The sequence below is a fragment of the Bufo gargarizans genome, chromosome 6 (assembly GCF_014858855.1).
Source record: "Bufo gargarizans isolate SCDJY-AF-19 chromosome 6, ASM1485885v1, whole genome shotgun sequence".
NCBI lineage: Eukaryota > Metazoa > Chordata > Amphibia > Anura > Bufonidae > Bufo > Bufo gargarizans.
This window is the reverse complement of record NC_058085.1, coordinates 380,443,164-380,467,889: the sequence shown is the minus strand read 5'-3', so window position 1 is coordinate 380,467,889 and position 24,726 is coordinate 380,443,164. Positions and strand designations below refer to the sequence as shown.

General features: G+C 47.3%; 1 protein-coding gene across 1 annotated transcript in view; it reads right to left on the bottom strand.

Annotated features, from left to right (window-relative positions):
* LOC122942258 (ring-infected erythrocyte surface antigen-like) overlaps positions 1 to 24,176 on the bottom strand; it is a 29,560-nt gene extending 5,384 nt beyond the window's left edge. The window contains exons 1-2 of the mRNA XM_044299761.1: positions 24,135 to 24,176; positions 23,904 to 24,016 (exon numbers count right to left, since the gene is read on the bottom strand). Of these exons, the coding sequence (XP_044155696.1) occupies positions 23,904 to 24,016; positions 24,135 to 24,176 (155 nt within the window). The remainder of the gene's footprint in view (positions 1 to 23,903; positions 24,017 to 24,134) is intronic.
* Between the last annotated feature and the right edge of the window lie 550 nt (positions 24,177 to 24,726).

The window sequence follows — 24,726 nt, the reverse complement described above, 5'->3', positions numbered from 1 at the left end:
TCATAACATTCTGTGACATCATAGGCAGCAGCAGCAGCTGTGGTTTAACCCCTTAATACCTCAGATATGTAATGCACTATAACTCTGTATGTAAATTTCGCCCAGAATTTCGGGGGCAGACGGCGCTTTCTTTCTGTGGTTTATATTCATAGAGGACATTTTAGTTTAATGTTTTATAGTCATGGAAAAGCTGAAAATGTCTAGAAATTGTTCTCATATTATTGTCTTGATCCTGGAAACAAGGACACGTAACCATAGTTAAGAGGTCGGCACCTGCACCAGCAAAGTTCTTATTAAGACTGGTGTCAAATGGGCCCCAAACCCTTATTCTGGGGGTTCCCTGTGTGTAAAGTCTCCACATTGTATAAAGTACAGGATATAAATGGATCATTTTGCAGCCGCTGTGAAACATTGTAACACGCGCTGTAACATTGACGCTGTTCACATTCTGCGGCTTTTCCTGTGTATGGGGACACCTGATATATTCCGGGGATAACCTGCAGGCAGGGGCGGACTGGCCATAGACCCTACAGGGAAATTTCTCAGTGAAAATCCAATATGTTTCTGTGGCCAAAAGCTTCTCCTGTGATCTCCACCTCTGAATGGTCGAGACGCCCTTTCTGTTCCACTACAAGTGAAGGAGGATAAATCCCCCTTGTGGACATCAGTAAAGTGTCTAGATACTGCTGACATATTCTCTTACATTGATATCCCTCACTGTGAAATGATATTAGAGACGTTCAACAATTTTTGGAACCACATAAAATTTTTTTTATATTGATGGCCGTCCTGAGGATAGAGCATCAATATCGGTTCGGTAGGAGTCTGACTCCCGGCCCCCCCGCCGCCGATCAGCTGTATGAAGAGGTGACCAAGCACAGCGCTGTACATCATATACTGGCTGTTCCTGGTATTACAGCTCAGCCAGGGGCGTAGCTAGAACTGACTGGGCCCCACAGCAAATATTTGTGGAGGGCCCCTCCCCAACTTAATGGACGCAGTCATACAGGCACTCACCACATACTGTATATGGACATATATACTATACATATATATATACATACACACACACACATTACACACATTACACACACATGTACATACAAGTAGTTATACACAGACACTTACCTTTCCTGTAGAAAGCTGATGTCTGGTCCTCACAGGCAGCCTGGAGAAGTAGGTGCCATCACCCTCTGTGCCATCCAGGGACAGCAGTGGAGGGGTTAATCAGTAACCTGGGGGGTCAGAGAACAGGACACATGGGGGGGGGGGGCATTCTAGAGCTCTGAGTGCTGGAGCAGCCAGCCTGCTCTACAGTGGCTTCACACTGGTGGGCGGGGCTTGATCCCATAAAGTTCTGCTATTGGCTGGCAGCTGATGTCATAGTAAGCTGCCAGCCAATAGAAAACAGAAAGCAGTGCTGGCAAGTGGTGTGCAGTACTGCGGATCCCAGCCTGAGAGCGGCCATAGGAGGAGGAGGAGACGCCATGATACTGTGTCTGCTCCTCACTGAGTGCGACCTTCAGCGGGAGGAGCTCCAGCGCTGCTGCTGTAAGTGGCATCTGCTTCTATAAAGTGCAGGAGCTGTGAGCAGGGGCAGCCCTAGATCTAATGAAAACATCCACTACTGCTCTGGGGCCCCTTCTGAGCTCGGGCCCCAAAGCAGTCGCTTCCCTGATAGCTACGCCACTGAGCTCAGCCCCATTCACTTGAATGGGACTCAGCAGCATCTGGGTCATGTGACCGATGAATGTGACATCACTGGCCTAGGAAGTGGCATAGCCGTTCACGGACATCTGATTGGTGGGGTGGCGGGATTCAGACTCCCATCAATCTGATCTTGATGACCTATCCTGTCCTGGAGAACCCCTTTAAAATAAGAAATAATATCTTAAAGTGAGGACATGGGGGTCTGCATTGGAGGACAGTTTATCAAAACCCTGTCTACAGTATCTCTCTGTATCACTAAACGTCTCTGTAATCGGGTGCTGAGACTATACGGAGAGGCTGTAGACAGACGAGATTAGGATAGGGATCCTTTTGGCAGAGTATACGCTGATCTTGTAAATTCTCTGTTGTGGCATTGTACCCCCATAACAGTAACAAGACGCCGAACACAGAGGCACCTACAGTAATAGCGATAACCACAGATCCTCGGTGACAGCCACAGATACTCCATTAGCCGTGCCAGATACATGGAACCAGGGAAAGAATACTTTGAGGAGGTGGAAGACTGTAGCAGACCACCATGATGACAGGAGGAACAGAGGAGCATGACCTTACCCGTCCCTTCTTTGCTTCTCTGCCAATCACAGCAGAGTTTGTATAGTATAGACCAGTGATGGCTGACCTCCGGCACTCCAGCTGTGGTGAAACTACCACTCCCAGCATGCTACATTCATTTCTATAGAGTTCTTAGAACAGCCAAACAAGTGTGCATCTTGGGAGTTGTAATTTTACCACAGCTGGAGTGCCCGAGGTCAGCTGTCACAGGTGTAGACTATAATGTACCTACAGAGAGATATTCATGCAGGTTTGTAATGAAGGTGAGATACAATACCAGATGCAACAGATGAGGCCCCATTTTTGGAAGAAAGCAGGTATGTTTTTCTAACCTTGTTGACTATTGAGCAATGGTCCACATGCTCCTTCCCTTTCCAGTCCCTACAGATCGGCACTGGGGTTATGCCGGACAGAAGAATTATAATCTATGGCTGCGCTGTGAGGGAATCTTGGACACTTGGGGATGAGGAGTCAGGAGACTTGTTTGGCATGTTATAAATATTTAATTGCAAAATTTCAGACTCTGCGATCAAACCATCACATTTGTAGAGGGCATGGGCTCTGCATAACTTGTCTAAGCACCGCTTGTCTAAGCCCGCTCCCTTGCTAGCGTAGATTTAGTCTATTTTCTATGCCTAGAACAGACGTAAAAAATTATAAATAAGACGATCCTACCGGCCCGTCCCCTTTGTTAGACCTGGTGTGAGCAGGGAAAAGTCCCAAATTAGGCAGTAAATCTCCTTTGCAACCAAATCTGCGCCAGATATACGTCAAAAATTGGCGTATATCTGATAATATTTTTTTTTATCATATGCATGCCACTGGGCCTTGCTATCACACTGCTGTTTTTGGGGTTCTGCTACTACTGTGATTTTTTTAAATGTCTCCATACAGTATTCTGAAAGCCATTTTTTTTTTTTAGCCACTGTCTTATGTAGGGACTCACTATTTTTTTCGGGATGAGATGACAGTTTGGTACTATTTTAGGGTTTTTTGATCGCTTGGTATTACACTTTTTGTGATGTAAGGTAACAAAAAATTGCTTTTTTGACACAGTTTTTATTTTTATATTTTTTCCACTGTTCACCTGTAGAGATGTCCCGAATAGGGATGAGCGAACTCGAACTGTATAGTTCGGGTTCGTACCGAATTTTGGGGTGTCCGTGACACGGACCCGAACCCGGACATTTTCGTAAAAGTCCGGGTTCGGGTTCGGTGTTCGTCGCTTTCTTCGCGCTTTTGTGACGCTTTCTTGGCGCTTTTTGAAAGGCTGCAAAGCAGCCAATCAACAAGCGTCATACTACTTGCCCCAAGAGGCCATCACAGCCATGCCTACTATTGGCATGGCTGTGATTGGCCAGAGCACCTTGTGACCCAGCCTCTATTTAAGCTGGAGTCACATAGCGCCGCCCGTCACTCTGCTCTGATTAGCGTAGGGAGAGGTTGCGGCTGCGACAGTAGGGCGAGATTAGGCAGATTAACTCCTCCAAAGGACTTGATTAACTGATCGATCTGCAGCTGTGGATCATTGAGCTGCTGATCCTCAATTGCTCACTGTTTTTAGGCTGCACAGACCGTTTGTCAGTCACATTTTTCTGGGGTGATCGGCGGCCATTTTGTGTCTTGTGGTGCGCCAGCACAAGCTGCGACCAAGTGCATTTAACCCTCAATGGTGTGGTTGTTTTTTGGCTAAAGCCTACATCAGGGTGAAGCTGTCACACCAAGTGCATTTAACCAGCAATAGTCTGTTTATTTTTTGGCCATATCCCAGTCTAATTCTGTCACTAAATCCATACCGGTCACCCAGCGCCTAAATACTAGGCCTCAAATTTATATCCCGCTAAATCTGTCGTTAGTGCTGTAGCTGGGCGAGTTATTTAGTGTCCGTTCAAGCACATTTCTTGTTCTGGGTTGAAATACAATTCCCAATTTAGCAATTTCATAATTTAGTGGTTTCTGCTATATCAGAGCTATTTGAAATCTATCCCTAAAAGGGTATATAATATTCAAGGTGCACATTGGGTCATTCAGAATAACTTCACACACACCCGCTACTGTGTATTTCCAAGTCTAATTCTGGCACTAAACCCATACCTGTCACCCAGCGCCTAAATACTAGGCCTCAAATTTATATCCAGCTAAATCTGTCCTTAGTGCTGTAGCTGGGCGAGTTATTTAGTGTCCGTTCAAGCACATTTCTTGTTCTGGGTTGAAATACAATTCCCAATTTAGCAATTTCATAATTTAGTGGTTTCTGCTATATCAGAGCTATTTGAAATCTATCCCTAAAAGGGTATATAATATTCAAGGTGCACATTGGGTCATTCAGAATAACTTCACACACACCCGCTACTGTGTATTTCCAAGTCTAATTCTGTCACTAAACCCATACCTGTCACCCAGCGCCTAAATACTAGGCCTCAAATTTATATCCAGCTAAATCTGTCCCTAGTGCTGTAGCTGGGCGAGTTATTTAGTGTCCGTTCAAGCACATTTCTTGTTCTGGGTTGAAATACAATTCCCAATTTAGCAATTTCATAATTTAGTGGTTTCTGCTATATCAGAGCTATTTGAAATCTATCCCTAAAAGGGTATATAATATTCAAGGTGCACATTGGGTCATTCAGAATAACTTCACACACACCCGCTACTGTGTATTTCCAAGTCTAATTCTGTCACTAAATCCATACCGGTCACCCAGCGCCTAAATACTAGGCCTCAAATTTATATCCCGCTAAATCTGTCGTTAGTGCTGTAGCTGGGCGAGTTATTTAGTGTCCGTTCAAGCACATTTCTTGTTCTGGGTTGAAATACAATTCCCAATTTAGCAATTTCATAATTTAGTGGTTTCTGCTATATCAGAGCTATTTGAAATCTATCCCTAAAAGGGTATATAATATTCAAGGTGCACATTGGGTCATTCAGAATAACTTCACACACACCCGCTACTGTGTATTTCCAAGTCTAATTCTGTCACTAAACCCATACCTGTCACCCAGCGCCTAAATACTAGGCCTCAAATTTATATCCAGCTAAATCTGTCCTTAGTGCTGTAGCTGGGCGAGTTATTTAGTGTCCGTTCAAGCACATTTCTTGTTCTGGGTTGAAATACAATTCCCAATTTAGCAATTTCATAATTTAGTGGTTTCTGCTATATCAGAGCTATTTGAAATCTATCCCTAAAAGGGTATATAATATTGAAGGTGCACATAGGGTCATTCAGAATAACTTCACACACACGCTTCTGTGCATTTCCAAGTCTAATTCTGTCACTAAATCCATACCGGTCACCCAGCGCCTAAATACTAGGCCTCAAATTTATATCCCGCTGAATTTGAATACAATACATTGGGCCAAATAATATATTTGTTGTTGTGGTGAACCATAACAATGAGAAAAACATCTAGTAAGGGACGCGGACGTGGACATGGTCGTGGTGGTGTTAGTGGACCCTCTGGTGCTGGGAGAGGACGTGGCCGTTCTGCCACATCCACACGTCCTAGTGTACCAACTACCTCAGGTCCCAGTAGCCGCCAGAATTTACAGCGATATATGGTGGGGCCCAATGCCGTTCTAAGGATGGTAAGGCCTGAGCAGGTACAGGCATTAGTCAATTGGGTGGCCGACAGTGGATCCAGCACGTTCACATTATCTCCCACCCAGTCTTCTGCAGAAAGCGCACAGATGGCGCCTGAAAACCAACCCCATCAGTCTGTCACATCACCCCCATGCATACCAGGGAAACTGTCTCAGCCTCAAGTTATGCAGCAGTCTCTTATGCTGTTTGAAGACTCCGCTGGCAGGGTTTCCCAAGGGCATCCACCTAGCCCTTCCCCAGCGGTGAAAGACATAGAATGCACTGACGCACAACCACTTATGTTTCCTGATGATGAGGACATGGGAATACCACCTCAGCATGTCTCTGATGATGACGAAACACAGGTGCCAACTGCTGCGTCTTTCTGCAGTGTGCAGACTGAACAGGAGGTCAGGGATCAAGACTGGGTGGAAGACGATGCAGGGGACGATGAGGTCCTAGACCCCACATGGAATGAAGGTCGTGCCACTGACTTTCACAGTTCGGAGGAAGAGGCAGTGGTGAGACCGAGCCAACAGCGTAGCAAAAGAGGGAGCAGTGGGCAAAAGCAGAACACCCGCCGCCAAGAGACTCCGCCTGCTACTGACCGCCGCCATCTGGGACCGAGCACCCCAAAGGCAGCTTCAAGGAGTTCCCTGGCATGGCACTTCTTCAAACAATGTGCTGACGACAAGACCCGAGTGGTTTGCACGCTGTGCCATCAGAGCCTGAAGCGAGGCATTAACGTTCTGAACCTGAGCACAACCTGCATGACCAGGCACCTGCATGCAAAGCATGAACTGCAGTGGAGTAAACACCTTAAAACCAAGGAAGTCACTCAGGCTCCCCCTGCTACCTCTTCTGCTGCTGCCGCCTCGGCCTATTCTGCTGCTGCCGCCTCGGCCTCTTCCTCCGCCTCTGGAGGAACGTTGGCACCTGCCGCCCAGCAAACAGGGGATGTACCACCAACACCACCACCACCACCTCCGTCACCAAGCGTCTCAACCATGTCACACGCCAGCGTTCAGCTCTCCATCTCACAAACATTTGATAGAAAGCGTAAATTCCCACCTAGCCACCCTCGATCCCTGGCCCTGAATGCCAGCATTTCTAAACTACTGGCCTATGAAATGCTGTCATTTAGGCTGGTGGACACAGACAGCTTCAAACAGCTCATGTCGCTTGCTGTCCCACAGTATGTTGTTCCCAGCCGGCACTACTTCTCCAAGAGAGCCGTGCCTTCCCTGCACAACCAAGTATCCGATAAAATCAAGTGTGCACTGCGCAACGCCATCTGTGGCAAGGTCCACCTAACCACAGATACGTGGACCAGTAAGCACGGCCAGGGACGCTATATCTCCCTAACTGCACACTGGGTAAATGTAGTGGCAGCTGGGCCCCAGGCGGAGAGCTGTTTGGCGCACGTCCTTCCGCCGCCAAGGATCGCAGGGCAACATTCTTTGCCTCCTGTTGCCACCTCCTCCTTCTCGGCTTCCTCCTCCTCTTCTTCCACCTGCTCATCCAGTCAGCCACACACCTTCACCACCAACTTCAGCACAGCCCGGGGTAAACGTCAGCAGGCCATTCTGAAACTCATATGTTTGGGGGACAGGCCCCACACCGCACAGGAGTTGTGGCGGGGTATAGAACAACAGACCGACGAGTGGTTGCTGCCGGTGAGCCTCAAGCCCGGCCTGGTGGTGTGTGATAATGGGCGAAATCTCGTTGCAGCTCTGGGACTAGCCAATTTGACGCACATCCCTTGCTTGGCGCATGTGCTGAATTTGGTGGTGCAGAAGTTCATTCACAACTACCCCGACATGTCAGAGCTGCTGCATAAAGTGCGGGCCGTCTGTTCGCGCTTCCGGCGTTCACATCCTGCTGCTGCTCGCCTGTCTGCGCTACAGCGTAACTTCGGCCTTCCCGCTCACCGCCTCATATGCGACGTGCCCACCAGGTGGAACTCCACCTTGCACATGCTGGACAGACTGTGCGAGCAGCAGCAGGCCATAGTGGAGTTTCAGCTGCAGCACGCACGGGTCAGTCGCACTACAGAACAGCACCACTTCACCACCAATGACTGGGCCTCCATGCGAGACCTGTGTGCCCTGTTGCGCTGTTTCGAGTACTCCACCAACATGGCCAGTGGCGATGACACCGTTATCAGCGTTACAATACCACTTCTATGTCTCCTTGAGAAAACACTTAGGGCGATGATGGAAGAGGAGGTGGCCCAGGAGGAGGAGGAGGAGGAGGAGGAAGAGGGGTCATTTTTAGCACTTTCAGGCCAGTCTCTTCGAAGTGACTCAGAGGGAGGTTTTTGGCAACAGCAGAGGCCAGGTACAAATGTGGCCAGCCAGGGCCCACTACTGGAGGACGAGGAGGACGAGGATGAGGAGGAGGTGGAGGAGGATGAGGATGAAGCATGGTCACAGCGGGGTGGCACCCAACGCAGCTCGGGTCCATCACTGGTGCGTGGCTGGGGGGAAAGGCAGGACGATGACGATACGCCTCCCACAGAGGACAGCTTGTCCTTATCCCTGGGCAGCCTGGCACACATGAGCGACTACATGCTGCAGTGCCTGCGCAACGACAGCAGAGTTGCCCACATTTTAACCTGTGCGGACTACTGGGTTGCCACCCTGCTGGATCCACGCTACAAAGACAATGTGCCCACCTTACTTCCTGCACTGGAGCGTGATAGGAAGATGCGCGAGTACAAGCGCACGTTGGTAGACGCGCTACTGAGAGCATTCCCAAATGTCACAGGGGAACAAGTGGAAGCCCAAGGCCAAGGCAGAGGAGGAGCAAGAGGTCGCCAAGGCAGCTGTGTCACGGCCAGCTCCTCTGAGGGCAGGGTTAGCATGGCAGAGATGTGGAAAACTTTTGTCAACACGCCACAGCTAACTGCACCACCACCTGATACGCAACGTGTTAGCAGGAGGCAACATTTCACTAACATGGTGGAACAGTACGTGTGCACACCCCTCCACGTACTGACTGATGGTTCGGCCCCATTCAACTTCTGGGTCTCTAAATTGTCCACGTGGCCAGAGCTAGCCTTTTATGCCTTGGAGGTGCTGGCCTGCCCGGCGGCCAGCGTTTTGTCTGAACGTGTATTCAGCACGGCAGGGGGCGTCATTACAGACAAACGCAGCCGCCTGTCTACAGCCAATGTGGACAAGCTGACGTTCATAAAAATGAACCAGGCATGGATCCCACAGGACCTGTCCGTCCCTTGTCCAGATTAGACATTAACTACCTCCCCATAACCATATATTATTGGACTCCAGGGCACTTCCTCATTCAATCCTATTTTTATTTTCATTTTACCATTATATTGCGAGGCTACCCAAAGTTGAATGAACCTCTCCTCTGCCTGTGTGCGAGGCCTAAATATATGCCAATGGACTGTTGCAGTGGTGGCTGACATGAAGCCTGATTCTCTGCTATGACATGCAGACTAATTCTCTGCTGACATGAAGCCAGATTGTCTGTTACGGGACCTCTCTCCTCTGCCTGGGTGCTGGGCCTAAATATATGCCAATGGACTGTTGCAGTGGTGGCTGACATGAAGCCTGATTCTCTGCTATGACATGCAGACTAATTCTCTGCTGACATGAAGCCAGATTGTCTGTTACGGGACCTCTCTCCTCTGCCTGGGTGCTGGGCCTAAATTTATGACAATGGACTGTTGCAGTGGTGGCTGACGTGAAGCCTGATTCTCTGCTATGACATGCAGACTGATTCTCTGCTGACATGAAGCCAGATTGTCTGTTACGGGACCTCTCTGCTCTGCCTGTGTGCTAGGCCTAAATATATGCCAATGGACTGTTGCAGTGGTGGCTGACGTGAAGCCTCATTCTCTGCTATGACATGCAGACTAATTCTCTGCTGACATGAAGCCAGATTGTCTGTTACGGGACCTCTCTCCTCTGCCTGGGTGCTGGGCCTAAATTATGACAATGGACTGTTGCAGTGGTGGCTGACGTGAAGCCTGAATCTCTGCTATGACATGCAGACTGATTCTCTGCTGACATGAAGCCAGATCCTCTGTTACGGGACCTCTCTCCTCTGCCTGTGTGTGTGCTGGGCCTAAATATATGCCAATGGACTGTTGCAGTGGTGGGTGACGTGAAGCCTCATTCTCTGCTATGACATGCAGACTGATTCTCTGCTGACATGAAGCCAGATTGTCTGTTACGGGACCTCCCTCCTCTGCCTGGGTGCTGGGCCTAAATATATGCCAATGGACTGTTGCAGTGGTGGCTGACGTGAAGCCTCATTCTCTGCTATGACATGCAGACTAATTCTCTGCTGACATGAAGACAGATTCTCTGTTACGGGACCTCCCTCCTCTGCCTGGGTGCTGGGCCTAAATATATGCCAATGGACTGTTGCAGTGGTGGCTGACGTGAAGCCTCATTCTCTGCTATGACATGCAGACTAATTCTCTGCTGACATGAAGACAGATTCTCTGTTACGGGACCTCCCTCCTCTGCCTGGGTGCTGGGCCTAAATATATGCCAATGGACTGTTGCAGTGGTGGCTGACGTGAAGCCTCATTCTCTGCTATGACATGCAGACTAATTCTCTGCTGACATGAAGCCAGATTGTCTGTTACGGGACCTCTCTCCTCTGCCTGGGTGCTGGGCCTAAATTTATGACAATGGACTGTTGCAGTGGTGGCTGACGTGAAGCCTGAATTCTCTGCTATGACATGCAGACTGATTCTCTGCTGACATGAAGCCAGATCCTCTGTTACGGGACCTCTCTCCTCTGCCTGTGTGTGTGCTGGGCCTAAATATATGCCAATGGACTGTTGCAGTGGTGGCTGACGTGAAGCCTCATTCTCTGCTATGACATGCAGACTGATTCTCTGCTGACATGAAGCCAGATTGTCTGTTACGGGACCTCTCTCCTCTGCCTGGGTGCTGGGCCTAAATATATGCCAATGGACTGTTGCAGTGGTGGCTGACGTGAAGCCTCATTCTCTGCTATGACATGCAGACTAATTCTCTGCTGACATGAAGACAGATTCTCTGTTACGGGACCTCCCTCCTCTGCCTGGGTGCTGGGCCTAAATATATGCCAATGGACTGTTGCAGTGGTGGCTGACGTGAAGCCTCATTCTCTGCTATGACATGCAGACTAATTCTCTGCTGACATGAAGACAGATTCTCTGTTACGGGACCTCCCTCCTCTGCCTGGGTGCTGGGCCTAAATATATGCCAATGGACTGTTGCAGTGGTGGGTGACGTGAAGCCTCATTCTCTGCTATGACATGCAGACTGATTCTCTGCTGACATGAAGCCAGATTGTCTGTTACGGGACCTCTCTCCTCTGCCTGTGTGCTAGGCCTAAATATATGCCGATGGACTGTTGCAGTGGTGGCTGACGTGAAGCCTCATTCTCTGCTATGACATGCAGACTGATTCTCTGCTGACATGAAGCCAGATTCTCTGTTACGGGACCTCTCTCCTCTGCCTGTGTGTGTGCTGGGCCTAAATATATGCCAATGGACTGTTGCAGTGGTGGCTGACGTGAAGCCTCATTCTCTGCTATGACATGCAGACTAATTCTCTGCTGACATGAAGACAGATTCTCTGTTACGGGACCTCCCTCCTCTGCCTGTGTGTGTGCTGGGCCTAAATATATGCCAATGGACTGTTGCAGTGGTGGCTGACGTGAAGCCTCATTCTCTGCTATGACATGCAGACTAATTCTCTGCTGACATGAAGACAGATTCTCTGTTACGGGACCTCCCTCCTCTGCCTGGGTGCTGGGCCTAAATATATGCCAATGGACTGTTGCAGTGGTGGCTGACGTGAAGCCTCATTCTCTGCTATGACATGCAGACTGATTCTCTGCTGACATGAAGCCAGATTCTCTGTTACGGGACCTCTCTCCTCTGCCTGTGTGCTAGGCCTAAATATATGCCAATGGACTGTTGCAGTGGTGGCTGACGTGAAGCCTCATTCTCTGCTATGACATGCAGACTGATTCTCTGCTGACATGAAGCCAGATTCTCTGTTACGGGACCTCTCTCCTCTGCCTGTGTGTGTGCTGGGCCTAAATATATGCCAATGGACTGTTGCAGTGGTGGCTGACGTGAAGCCTCATTCTCTGCTATGACATGCAGACTAATTCTCTGCTGACATGAAGACAGATTCTCTGTTACGGGACCTCCCTCCTCTGCCTGGGTGCTGGGCCTAAATATATGCCAATGGACTGTTGCAGTGGTGGCTGACGTGAAGCCTCATTCTCTGCTATGACATGCAGACTAATTCTCTGCTGACATGAAGACAGATTCTCTGTTACGGGACCTCCCTCCTCTGCCTGGGTGCTGGGCCTAAATATATGCCAATGGACTGTTGCAGTGGTGGGTGACGTGAAGCCTCATTCTCTGCTATGACATGCAGACTGATTCTCTGCTGACATGAAGCCAGATTCTCTGTTACGGGACCTCTCTCCTCTGCCTGTGTGCTAGGCCTAAATATATGCCAATGGACTGTTGCAGTGGTGGCTGACGTGAAGCCTCATTCTCTGCTATGACATGCAGACTGATTCTCTGCTGACATGAAGCCAGATTCTCTGTTACGGGACCTCCCTCCTCTGCCTGGGTGCTGGGCCTAAATATATGCCAATGGACTGTTGCAGTGGTGGGTGACGTGAAGCCTCATTCTCTGCTATGACATGCAGACTGATTCTCTGCTGACATGAAGCCAGATTGTCTGTTACGGGACCTCCCTCCTCTGCCTGGGTGCTGGGCCTAAATATATGCCAATGGACTGTTGCAGTGGTGGCTGACGTGAAGCCTCATTCTCTGCTATGACATGCAGACTAATTCTCTGCTGACATGAAGACAGATTCTCTGTTACGGGACCTCTCTCCTCTGCCTGGGTGCCGGGGCCTAAATATCTGAGAATGGACTGTTCCAGTGGTGGTTTCAAAGGAAAGGACCGGCACTTCGCTGATGTAGATCACAATGTAGATTTATTCAGTCACATATTCAAAATGGCATAGTGACGCGTTTCAGCACAGATGTGCTTTCATCAGACTGCATAAAACATCTTACACTCCAGCTATTTATACATAAATGAAACACAAAGGAACTGACATCATCAAAGAAGCTCCGCCTCCCTCATTAAATAAAATTCGCATATCAAATAATCGCAATGAAAAATTCGCATTGAAAAATTCGCAATTGAAAATTCGCAACTGAAAATTCGCAATTGAAAATTGAAAATTCGCAATTGAAAATTCGCAACTGAAAATTCGCAACTGAAAATTCGCAATTGAAAATTCGCAAAAAACATATCCACTCTATACTGGCGAAGATTTTCAGTCACATAGTCCATTCTTGCAGTGATTAATCACGCTGAAGAAAAAAAGAAATATATTTATCAGATTGCATAAGGCCGAATGCCTTATAGGAAGCAGGACACATTGTACTCACGATTGAGGCCCCTGGGCTCCATTGTCTGAAGACGATGGATCCAGTAAGCCTCCCTTTTCAATAACAATTTATTTCTGTCACCCCCTCGACGGGGTAATGATACACCTTCAATAATCTGATACCTCAACTGCGAGATGTTGTGTTTTTTATCATAAAAATGAAGGGGTATTGGGAGTAATAAATTCTGTTTACGGATAGTAGATTTGTGTTTACTTAGTCTGTCCTTCATTCTCATTGAGGTTTCCCCCACATATAGTAATCCACATGGACATTTAAGAATGTAAACCACAAATCTACTATCACAAGTGAACGTGCCCCTTATTGGAATATTTTCACCTGAGTGAGGGTGGGAGAAACATGAACCCTTTATAACGCTGGAACAATTGACACAGTTTAAACAAGGAAAAGTGCCCCGTCTAGGTGTAGATAAAGTACTCTGTCCTCTTTCTATTTTATTACTTCCCACATCCGGCCCGGACTATTTTATCCCTAATATTTTCTGCCCGTTTATAGCATATCATGGGTGGCCTCTGGAACTCTCCTATCCGTGGATAGGACTTAGATAATATGTGCCAATGTTGATTAACAATAGTCCTAAGGCGCTGGGACCAGGGATGGTATTTAATCACTAAGGGGATCCTTGTTTCTTTCTTAGTTCTATCTGGTGGTGTAATCTCAGCTTTATTACGCTGTATTTTCAATAGATCAGGGGGGTAGCCTCGCTCTCTAAATTTATTGGTCATATCGTCTAATCTTGTTTGACACATATCCCTATCACTAACGATCCGTCTAACCCTCTGGTATTGCCGCCCTGCTTCTTACTAGAATTGTTCCAGTGGTGGGTGACGGGAAGCCAGATTCTCTGCTATGGAACCTCTCTCCAATTGATTTTGGTTAATTTTTATTTATTTAATTTTTATTTTAATTCATTTCCCTATCCACATTTGTTTGCAGGGGATTTACCTACATGTTGCTGCCTTTTGCAGCCCTCTAGCTCTTTCCTGGGCTGTTTTACAGCCTTTTTAGTGCCGAAAAGTTCGGGTCCCCATTGACTTCAATGGGGTTCGGGTTCGGGACGAAGTTCGGATCGGGTTCGGATCCCGAACCCGAACATTTCCGGGATGTTCGGCCGAACTTCTCGAACCCGAACATCCAGGTGTTCGCTCAACTCTAGTCCCGAACTATTCGCTGGCGAACAGTTCGCGGCGAACATAGCTTGTTCGCGTTTGCCGCGGTGGGCAAACATATGCAATGTTCGATCTGCTCCCTATTCGGCATCATTGAATAAACTTTGACCCTGTACCTCAGAGTCAGCAGACACATTCCAGCTAATCAGCAGCAGAGCCTCCCTCCCAGACCCTCCCACCTCCTGGACAGCATCCATTTTAGATTTATTCAGAAGCTGCACTCTTAGTGAGAGGAGGGACAGTACTGCTGCTGATGCAATAGGGAAAGCGTTAGCTAGGCCAGTGTATTCAGTGTCCACTACAGTCCTGAAAGACTCATCTGATCTCTGCTGTAAGGACAGCACCCCAAAAAGCCCTTTTTAGGGCTAGAACATCAGTCTACTTTTTTTTTTTTTCCTGTGTAATCTAAATGCAGTTGCCTGCCAGCGTGTGTGTCAGGCTCACAGCGTATACTGTGCCCACTTGCCCAGTGCCACCACTCATATCTGGTGTCACAGTAGCTTGCATTAAAAAAAAAAAAACTATTTTGACTGTAATATAATAGCAGTCAGTTGCCTGCACGTGTGTGTGTTTCAGGCCCTGCAAGTGCATAGTGTCACCAACGCAACTCATATCTGGAGTCATCACAGTAGATTACATTTAAAAAAAATAAAAAAAATTGATTGTGAAATAATAGCAGTCAGTTGCCTGCACGCGTGTGTGTTTCAGGCCCTGCAAGTGCATAGTGTCACCAGCGCAACTCATATCTGGTGTCATCACGGTAGATTACATTAAAAAAATTAAATAAAATTTGATTGTGAAATAATAGCAGTCAGTTGCCTGCACGCGTGTGTGTGTTTCAGGCCCTACAAGTCCATAGTGTCACCAACACAACTCATATCTGGTGTCATTACAGTAGATTACATTTTTAAAAGAACAACAATTTTGACTGTGAAATAATAGCAGTCAGTTGCCTGCACGCGTGTGTGTTTCAGGCCCTGCCAGTGCACAGTGTCACACCAGTGCAACTCATATCTTGTGTCACAGTAGATTAAGTAGAAAAAAATTACAATATTTTGACTGTAATAGATTGAATAGCAGTTAGTTGTCTGCAAGCGCGTGTGTCAGGCCTACAGCATCTACTCTGTCAACTTCTGCCAGTGCACAGTGCCACTCATATCTGGTGTCACAGTAGTTTGCACGCATAGTACAACTAAAATCATTTTAAAAAAATGACAGGCAGAGGCAGGCCACCCCGCAGGGGCCGTCGTGGTCGTGGTGCTGTGATTCCCTTTGGCCCTAGAATAATGCCCAGTTTTCAGAGGCCACGTACCCTGAACTCGAAAAGTTCTGAGGACATAGTTGACTGGCTAACACAGGACACCCAATCTTCTACAGCTTCCGCTTGGAACCTTGATGCACCATCCTCCTCCAGCTCAGTTTCGGGCACCTCTCAAGTTACCACTCGCCCGCCTGCCGCCACCACCACCACTACCACCACAGCCGCTTCACTTGATCTGTCAGAGGAGTTATTTACACATCAGTTGGAAGAAATGAGTGATGCGTAACCATTATTGCCAGAGGATGTAGATAACAGGGATATGTCTCAGTCAGGCAGCATTACACACATGGACGTACGGTGTGATGATGATGATGATGTACCCGCTGCTGCTTCCTTTGCTGAGTTGTCAGATACAAGTGAAGCGGTTGATGATGACGATGTGTCCGTGGATGTCACGTGGGTGCCCGCTCGAAGAGAAGAAGAACAGGAGGAAAGTTAAGATGGGGAAACAGAGAGAAGGAGGAGACGAGTTGGAAGCAGGAGGAGGTCGTCACAAGGAGCTAGTGGCACAGTCAGACAGAATGCATCGGCACCCGGAGTCAGCCAGACAGCACGCCAATCAATGCATGCTGTTGCCACCACCAGAATGCCGTCATTGCAGAGCTCAGCAGTGTGGCATGTTTTGTGTGTGTCTGCCTCTGACAACGGCGATGCCATTTGCAACCTGTGCCAAAAGAAACTTGTGGGAAGTCCAACACCCACCTAGGTACAACTGTTTTGCGAAGGCACATGATCTCACATCACAAACGCCTATGGGATCAACACATGAGTACAAGCAGCACACAAACTCAAAGCTGCCATCCTCCTCCTGGTCCAGCATCTTCAGCCACGTCAACCACTGCTGTCCTCCTTGCCCCCTCTCAACCATCCGCCACTCCGTCTCTCGCCTTGAGCAGTTCCTGCTCATCTGCCCACAGTCAGGTGTCTGTCAAGGACACGTTTGAGCGTAAAAAGGCAATGTCACAAAGTCACCCCCTTGCCCGGCGTCTGACAGCTGGCTTGTCGGAACTCTTAGCCCGCCAGCTTTTACCTTACAAGCTGGTGGAGTCTGAGGCCTTCAAAAAATGTGTAGCTATTGGGACACAGCAGTGGAAGGTACTCGGCCGAAATATCTTTGCACAAAAGGCAATCCCCAACCTGTACTCTATTGTGGAAAAGGAAGTCATGGCATGTCTGGCACACAGTGTTGGGGCAAGGGTCCATCTGAACACTGATACCTGGTCTGCAAAGCGCAGTCATGGCAGGTATATCACCTACACTGCGCATTGGGTAAACCTGCTGACGGCTGCCAAGCATGGAATGCGTGGCTCTGCAGAGGAGTTGGTGACACCGCCACGACTTGCAGGCAGGCCTGCTGCCACCTCCTCTACAACTCCTACTCCATCCTCTTCACTAACCTCCACGGCTGAGTCCTCTTCTGCTGCTGCGTATTGCTCCACATCAACGGCACCCCCCAGCTCCCCAGGGGCTATTCCACATCCCGGATACGACAGTGTCACGCCGTCTTTGGGTTGACTTGCCTGAAAGCAGAGAGTCACACCGGACCAGCACTCCTGTCCGCCCTGAATGCACACATGGATCAGTGGCTGACTCCGCACCAACTGGAGATCGTCAAAGTGGTGTGTGACAACGGAAGCAATTTGTTGGCGCCATTGAATTTGGGCAAGTTGACACATGTGCCGTGCATGGCACATGTGTGTAATCTGATCGTACAACGCTTTGTGCAAAAGTACCCAGGCTTACAGGATGTCCTCAATCAGGCCAGGAAGGTGTGTGGCCATTTCAGGCATTCCTACAAGGCCATGGCGCACTTTTCAGATATCCAACGGCAAAACAACATGCCAGTGAGGCGCTTGATTTGCGACAGCCCGACACGTTGGAATACAACACTCCTAATGTTCGACCACCTGCTCCAACAAAAAGCCGTCAACGAGTATTTGTATGACCGGGGTGCTAGGACAGCCTCTGCGGAGCTGGGAATTTTTTTGCCATGTTACTGGACGCTCATGCGCAATGCCTGTAGGCTCTTGCGTCCTTTTGAGGAGGTGACAAACCTAGTCAGTCGCACCGAAGGCACCATCAGCGATATCATCCCATTTGTTTTCTTCCTGGAGCGTGCCCTGCGAAGAGTGCTGGATCAGGCCGTAGTTGAGCGTGAAGAGGAAGAGGAAGAGTTGTGGTCACCATCACCAGCAGAAACAGCCTTATCAGCATCGCTTGCTGGACCTGCGGCAACGCTGGAAGAGGAGTCTGAGGAAGAGGAGTCAGAGGAGGAATGTGGCTTTGAGGAGGAGGAGGAAGACCAACCACAGCAGGCATAACAGGGTGCTCGGTGTCACCTATCTAGTACCCCGTGGTGTTGTACGTGGCTGGGGGGGAGAACAGACCTTCAGTGAGATCAGTGAGGACGAGGAACGGGACATGAGTAGCTTGGCATCCAATCTTGTCCAAATGGGGTCTTTCATGCTGTTGTGCCTGTTGAAGGACCCTCGTATAAAAAGGCTGAAGGAGAACGACCTATACTGGGTGGCCACACTACTAGACCCCTGGTATAGGCAGAAAGTGCCTGAAATGTTACCGAATTACCGGAAGTCGGAAAGGATGCAGCAGTTCCAAAATAAATTAAAAAGTATGCTTTACACAGCGCATAAGGGTGATGTCACAGCACAATGGGAATCTAACAGGGGAAGAGGTGAAAGTAATCCTCCTCCTCCCACGACCACGCCGGCAAGGACAGGACGCTTTACAGACGTGTTGTTGATGGATGACATGCAGAGCTTTTTAAGTCCTATGCATCGCCACAGCCCTTCGGGGTCCACCCTCAGAGAACGACTCGACCGACAGGTAGCAGACTACCTCGCCTTAACTGCAGATATCGACACTCTGAGGAGCGATGAACCTCTTGACTACTGGGTGTGCAGGCTTTACCTGTGGCCTGAGCTATCCCAATTTGCGATAGAACTTCTGGCCTGCCCCACTTCAAGTGTCCTGTTAGAAAGGACCTTCAGTGCAGCAGGAGGTATTGTCACCGAGAAGAGAAGTCGCCTCGGTCAAAAAAGTCTAGATTACCTCACCTTTATTAAGATGAATGAGGGATGGATCCCGAAGGGACTGACAGTGGGCGATACATTCGACTAAAAAAGGCCTGATGAGATCTCACCACCAGCTCTGTGAGAAGATCTGGCAGACGTTCTTCTCTACCATATTGTGGTCAGGGTGAACCACAACTTAGTGAGAGCACCGGCCTATATTAACAGGAGGGGTGAGCCACTATATATATTGATTATCAAGTGGTTCTTCTCTACCTGTTGTATGATGTTCTTTGTTTTGGTTTCACTTTCTCATCTCCTTTCCTTTTCCCAGCTGTCACCTATTTGCACTGATTGTCTCCCTTTCTATTCCCTCCCATACTGCCTCACTTTGTGGTTTATACTTCTTCCTGGATTGTGTTCACTGCTGGAGGCTGCTTCTCCTGATTCCTCAGATAAGTCTGTTTCCTTTATTTGTGGTTGCTTGCTGGCTTGATTGTAGGTGCCCCTGACTCCGTCTGTATTAAGTGCAGGGAGCCAGTGGTCGTGTCCCCTCACTATTATAGGGTTTTCAGGTGTCACATAGTATAAGGTATGAGGGCATGCAATCGTCTACCATAAAGACCTTTGCATGGGCATAGCAGTCAGGGAGAGCTCTAGGGGTTTTATAGGGCTCACCCATCTGCTCCTTAGTTTGGGATCAAGCCAGTCGGATGTTTATTTATAAGTTCCAGTTTTCTGCAACACCATCAGTGACATGAGATGAGCTGCCTTGGGCTAAAAATGGTCCACACGCTGCTGTATTTTATCTCTGAATGCCGGATGACTTGCGTGACTTATCCGCCACCAACTAGGGTTCAAGCCGTAATGTTTTAGGGCACTTTCTGCCTGGGAAACATAAATTTTTCTGGCCGCTGCTACAACAGCGGCTGCAACAATACCTAATTTTTCAGGCATGTGTACATGCCTAATTTTTCTGGCCTCTGGTGCTGCACTGTGGCTGCAAAAACCAAACAAAATAAAAAGGCACATACATGTGTCAATTCACCTTCATGATCGTTACCTTGTTGTGGTGAAGGGGCTTGCGTATCACAATGAAGCGACCACCTCTATGAGTGCATTGGCAATGGCAATGTTGGCACACCCCAGATGATAAGGTCGTTGCTTCATTGTAAACAGACCAAAAGCGATCGGCTGGATAATTTTGCATGGAAAAAACATAAATTTTCTTTGTGATCATCTAAGGTGATCATTAAAGCCTACTAGGCCAACAATGGGCCCACACTGCAGAATCATTGTTTTCTGGGTCACTTAACTGTCACTGAACTACTTCAGCACGACCATAGGCTTTAAAAAAAAAACATCGCCTGCTCAAAAGTGCGCACAAGCACAGTCATCACTACACCAAGATTGACGCATAGAGGAATAAAATGTATGTCATGAGTGTGTCAACTATTGACAACTCTTTGCGGTTGTCTAAAATCTATTCCATACACGTCCCCTGATAGGGAACGTAACAGGGATTAAACTGATAGGAATAGTACTACTTAACACACCTTATAATAATAATAATAATACTAGTGGACATAACAGGGATTAAACTGATAGGAATAGTACTACTTAACACACCACTCCTATCTGGTGGCACAGTAGATTGCACACGCAGTGCCCCAAATTGGAAGTAGGAGGACCAACCAAGCATCTTTTTCCATCTCCCGGTTCCTAAAATTTATTCCATACACGTCCCCTGATAGGGGATGTAACAGGGATTAAACTGATAGGAATAGTACTACTTAACACACCACTCCTATCTGGTGGCACAGTAGATTGCACGTGCAGTGCTCCAAATTGGAAGTAGGAGGACCGACCAAGCATCTTTTTCCATCTCCCTGTTCCTAAAATCGATTCCATACACGTCTCCTGATAGGGGACGTAACAGGGATTAAACTGATAGGAATAGTACTACTTAACACACCTTATAATAACGCAGAGAGAGGAGTCTGAAGAAGAGGAGTCAGAGGAGGAAGATGCCTTTGAAGAGGTGGAAGACAAAACACAGCAGGCGTCCCAGGGGCTTGTTGTCACCTTTCGGGGCCCCTTGGGGTTGTACGTGGCTGGGTGGAGGAAGAGACCTTCAATGACATCAGTGAGGACAAGGAACGGGACATGGCTAGCTTGGTATCCAACCTTGTGCAAATGGGGAGTTTGCGGTTGTGCAAATGGACTGTTTGTGGTTGTTTGCGGTGCATTAAACAGGGAGTTTGGTCTGTCACTGTGAAGCGGGCGTAACCCTTACACTACCTGATCGATACAACATCATACCTGAAGTTTTAAAGCACGTTATTCCAAACAATTTAGGAATGTTAGGTGATTTATGCCCTTTATGGATTAAAATCAGACTCTGCGTCAACTATGTAATTTTCCATGGGAGTTTAGCCATGGATCCCCCTCCGGCATGCCACAGTCCAGGTGTTAGTCCCCTTGAAACACCTTTTACATCACTATTGTGGCCAGAAAGAGTCCCTGTGGGTTTTAAAATTCGCCTGCCTATTGAAGTCTATGGCGGTTTGCCCGGTTCGTCCGTTCGCGAACATTTGTGGAAATTCGCGTTCGCGAACGGAAAATTTTATGTTCGCGACATCTCTATTCACCTTAGGGGTTAGATCCTGTGATATTTTTATACAGCAGGTTGCTAAGGATGCGGCGATACCTAATATATATACTTTTTTTATTTATTTAAGCTTTACACAATAAAAACATTTTTGAAACAAAAAAATCATGTTAGTGTCTCCATATTCTGAGAGCCATATTTATTTTATTTTTTTGGGCGATTGTCTTACATTTCTAATTTTTTGTGGGATGAGATGACGTTTGATTGGTACTATTTGGGGTGTGTATGAATTTTTGATCGCTTGGTATTAGACTTTTTGTGATGTAAGGTGACCAAAAATGGCTATTTTAACACCATTTTTATTTTTGATGATGCTCACCTAAGGGGTTAGGTTTTGTGATATTTTAATAGACCTAGTTGTTACGGATAGAGCGATACCTAATATGTGTAATTTTTTTATATTTTTTTTCACTGGATCCCCCTCTGGCATGCCACAGTCCAGGTGTTAGTCCCCTTGAAACACCTTTTACATCACTATTGTGGCCAGAAAGAGTCCCTGTGGGTTTTAAATTCGCCTGCCTATTGAAGTCTATGGCCGTTTGCCCGGTTCGTCCGTTCGCGAACATTTGTGGAAATTCGCGTTCGCGAACGGAAAATTTTATGTTCGCGACATCTCTATTCACCTTAGGGGTTAGATCCTGTGATATTTTTATACAGCAGGTTGTTATGGATGCGGCGATACCTAATATATATACTTTTTTTATTTATTTAAGCTTTACACAATAAAAACATTTTTGAAACAAAAAAATCATGTTAGTGTCTCCATATTCTGAGAGCCATATTTATTTTATTTTTTTAGGCGATTGTCTTACATTTCTAATTTTTTGTGGGATGAGATGACGTTTGATTGGTACTATTTGGGGTGTGTATGAATTTTTGATCGCTTGGTATTAGACTTTTTGTGATGTAAGGTGACCAAAAATGGCTATTTTAACACCATTTTTATTTTTGATGATGCTCACCTAAGGGGTTAGGTCTTGTGATATTTTAATAGACCTGGTTGTTACGGAAAGAGCGATACCTAATATGTGTAATTTGTTTATATTTTTTCACTTTTAACACAATAAAAGCATTATTGAAACAAAAGAAAATCATGTTTTAGTGTCTCCATATTCTGAGAGCCATAGTTTTAATATTTTTTGCCCAATTGTTTTATGTAGGGGCTCATTTTTTGTGGGATGAGGTGACCGTTTGATTGGTACTATTTTGAGGGGCATACGCCTTTTTAATCGCTTAGTGTTGCACTTTTTGTGATGTAAGGTGACAATAAAATGGTTGTTTTAGCACAGCTTTTATTTTATTTTTTCTACGGCGTTTAGGTGAGGGGGGTGGATCATGTGATATTTTTATATAGCCGGTTGTTACAGATGCGCCAATACCCAATATGTGTGTTTTTCATTTTTTTCATTTTTTTATTATGAAAAACACTTTAACTTTTTTTTTTTTTGGGCCCACTCTGGGACTTCAACTTCTGGGGTCTGATGCCCTCTGCAATGCATTACAATACATCTTGTATTATAATGCATTCTGTAGAAGGCAAGCCCCGATGCCTAAGGATGGCATCTGGCTGCCTTTTCTGCCATCGGGTCCCCGTCACTGCAGCACAGGGACCTGATGGGGAAGTGGAGGGAACCCGTACCCTCCGCCAACCCTCTGCATGCCGCAGCCAGCTTTAAACATGGCATGCAAGGGGTTATTACGCCGTCATCTGTGTTTTCACCGATGCCGGAGTATGCAGCAGGGGCCCGGCTGTCAGTGACTGCCGGGTCTGTGCCGCTGATCGGGCGGGAGCAGCTCATGCACCGGCCCGATCAGCCCTGTCGTACATGTACTGTGCTAGTCCTTAATTCACGTCCACCAGCGCCGTACATGTATGGTGAGGGTCCTCTATGAGTTAATGTTCTGTTATTCTGATGCATAAAAAGATTGTTGGATTTCTTCGAGAAATTTCCAAATCTCAAAAAATTGGTTCCATTTATCAAGTTGATGATTCTCTGCCGGCTCCATTCAGAGGAATGAGACAGAAATGTCTGTAACAAATCTGCCGTGTCTGCAGTCGCCCGAACCCACAGATCTAATGGAAAGTTTTTATAACTTTATTCAGCTTCATGTACATTACATAAAGGTCAGATCCTCACGGCTTTCTTCAGACAGATCCATCTGTTAGGAGATCTGCAGTCCTCCTGATAGTAACCATATCTAGTCATTGATACACAGCGTCCTGATGGTCGTGTCTCTATCTGGATCCTGAGCAACAAGAGAATAAAACAAGGAGAAATGATGAGAAATCAGTAATTATAAGAGAAGTCCAGACCCCGGTGATTATCTATATTCCCAGTAATGACCAGTGTGTGCTAGTGTCAGGAGGTCACTTACAAGCCGCTGTTATAATGTTCTCCATCCACCCATCTCCAGCCGTCTCCATCATGGTGAAGTCCTATCCAGTATGAGTCCTCTATCCACTGTCTGAGATTTCTCTGTATAAACTCCTGTAATAAATGAGGAACAATCCTGACATGACAGATAGAACTAGATGTGATGACACAGCGGACTGCGGCCGGTCTTCTCCTCCTATAATCTCCTTATACATGGACATAGACGCCATACCTGCTGTTCCTGGTTCTTTATGACCAGTAGATCAGCTCCCATCTTCTCACACTGATCCCGGCTCTGGTTCCATGTTCATCTCTGTTACATCTGAGTAGTAATAACAGTCGTCTCCATGTAGAATCCAACCATTAGGACACAGAAGACAACCTGGAAGAGTTTGAAGCTTCTTTATAGATCCAGTAATAGTAGGAGCGCCATTTACATCCATAAGACATGTGTAAGGAATAATGTGCAGCGCTGAGGTTTTACTCCAAGGTGTTGGGCAGATGTACCGAGAGACTAAGGGTGGATTTACCCCGGGCGAGGACAGTCGGCTGCTCGTTCAGTGGAGGTGAAGCTCTGTATTTACATGCAGCGATCTCCTCCACAGTATGAGGAGGAGGGATCGCTGCTTCTATCGCTCGTCCCCATACAAAATGATTGCTCCTGGGCAGTAGAGAGCTGATTAGAGAGCACCGTCTGCTGCCCGGGAACGATGATTGAGGCGTCCTCGACTCCGATCATTTCACCCAATGAACGAACGTGTTGCTTGTTCATCAGGTGATCTGCGGCACCTTTAGACGGGACAGTTGTCGGTAACGAGCGTTCT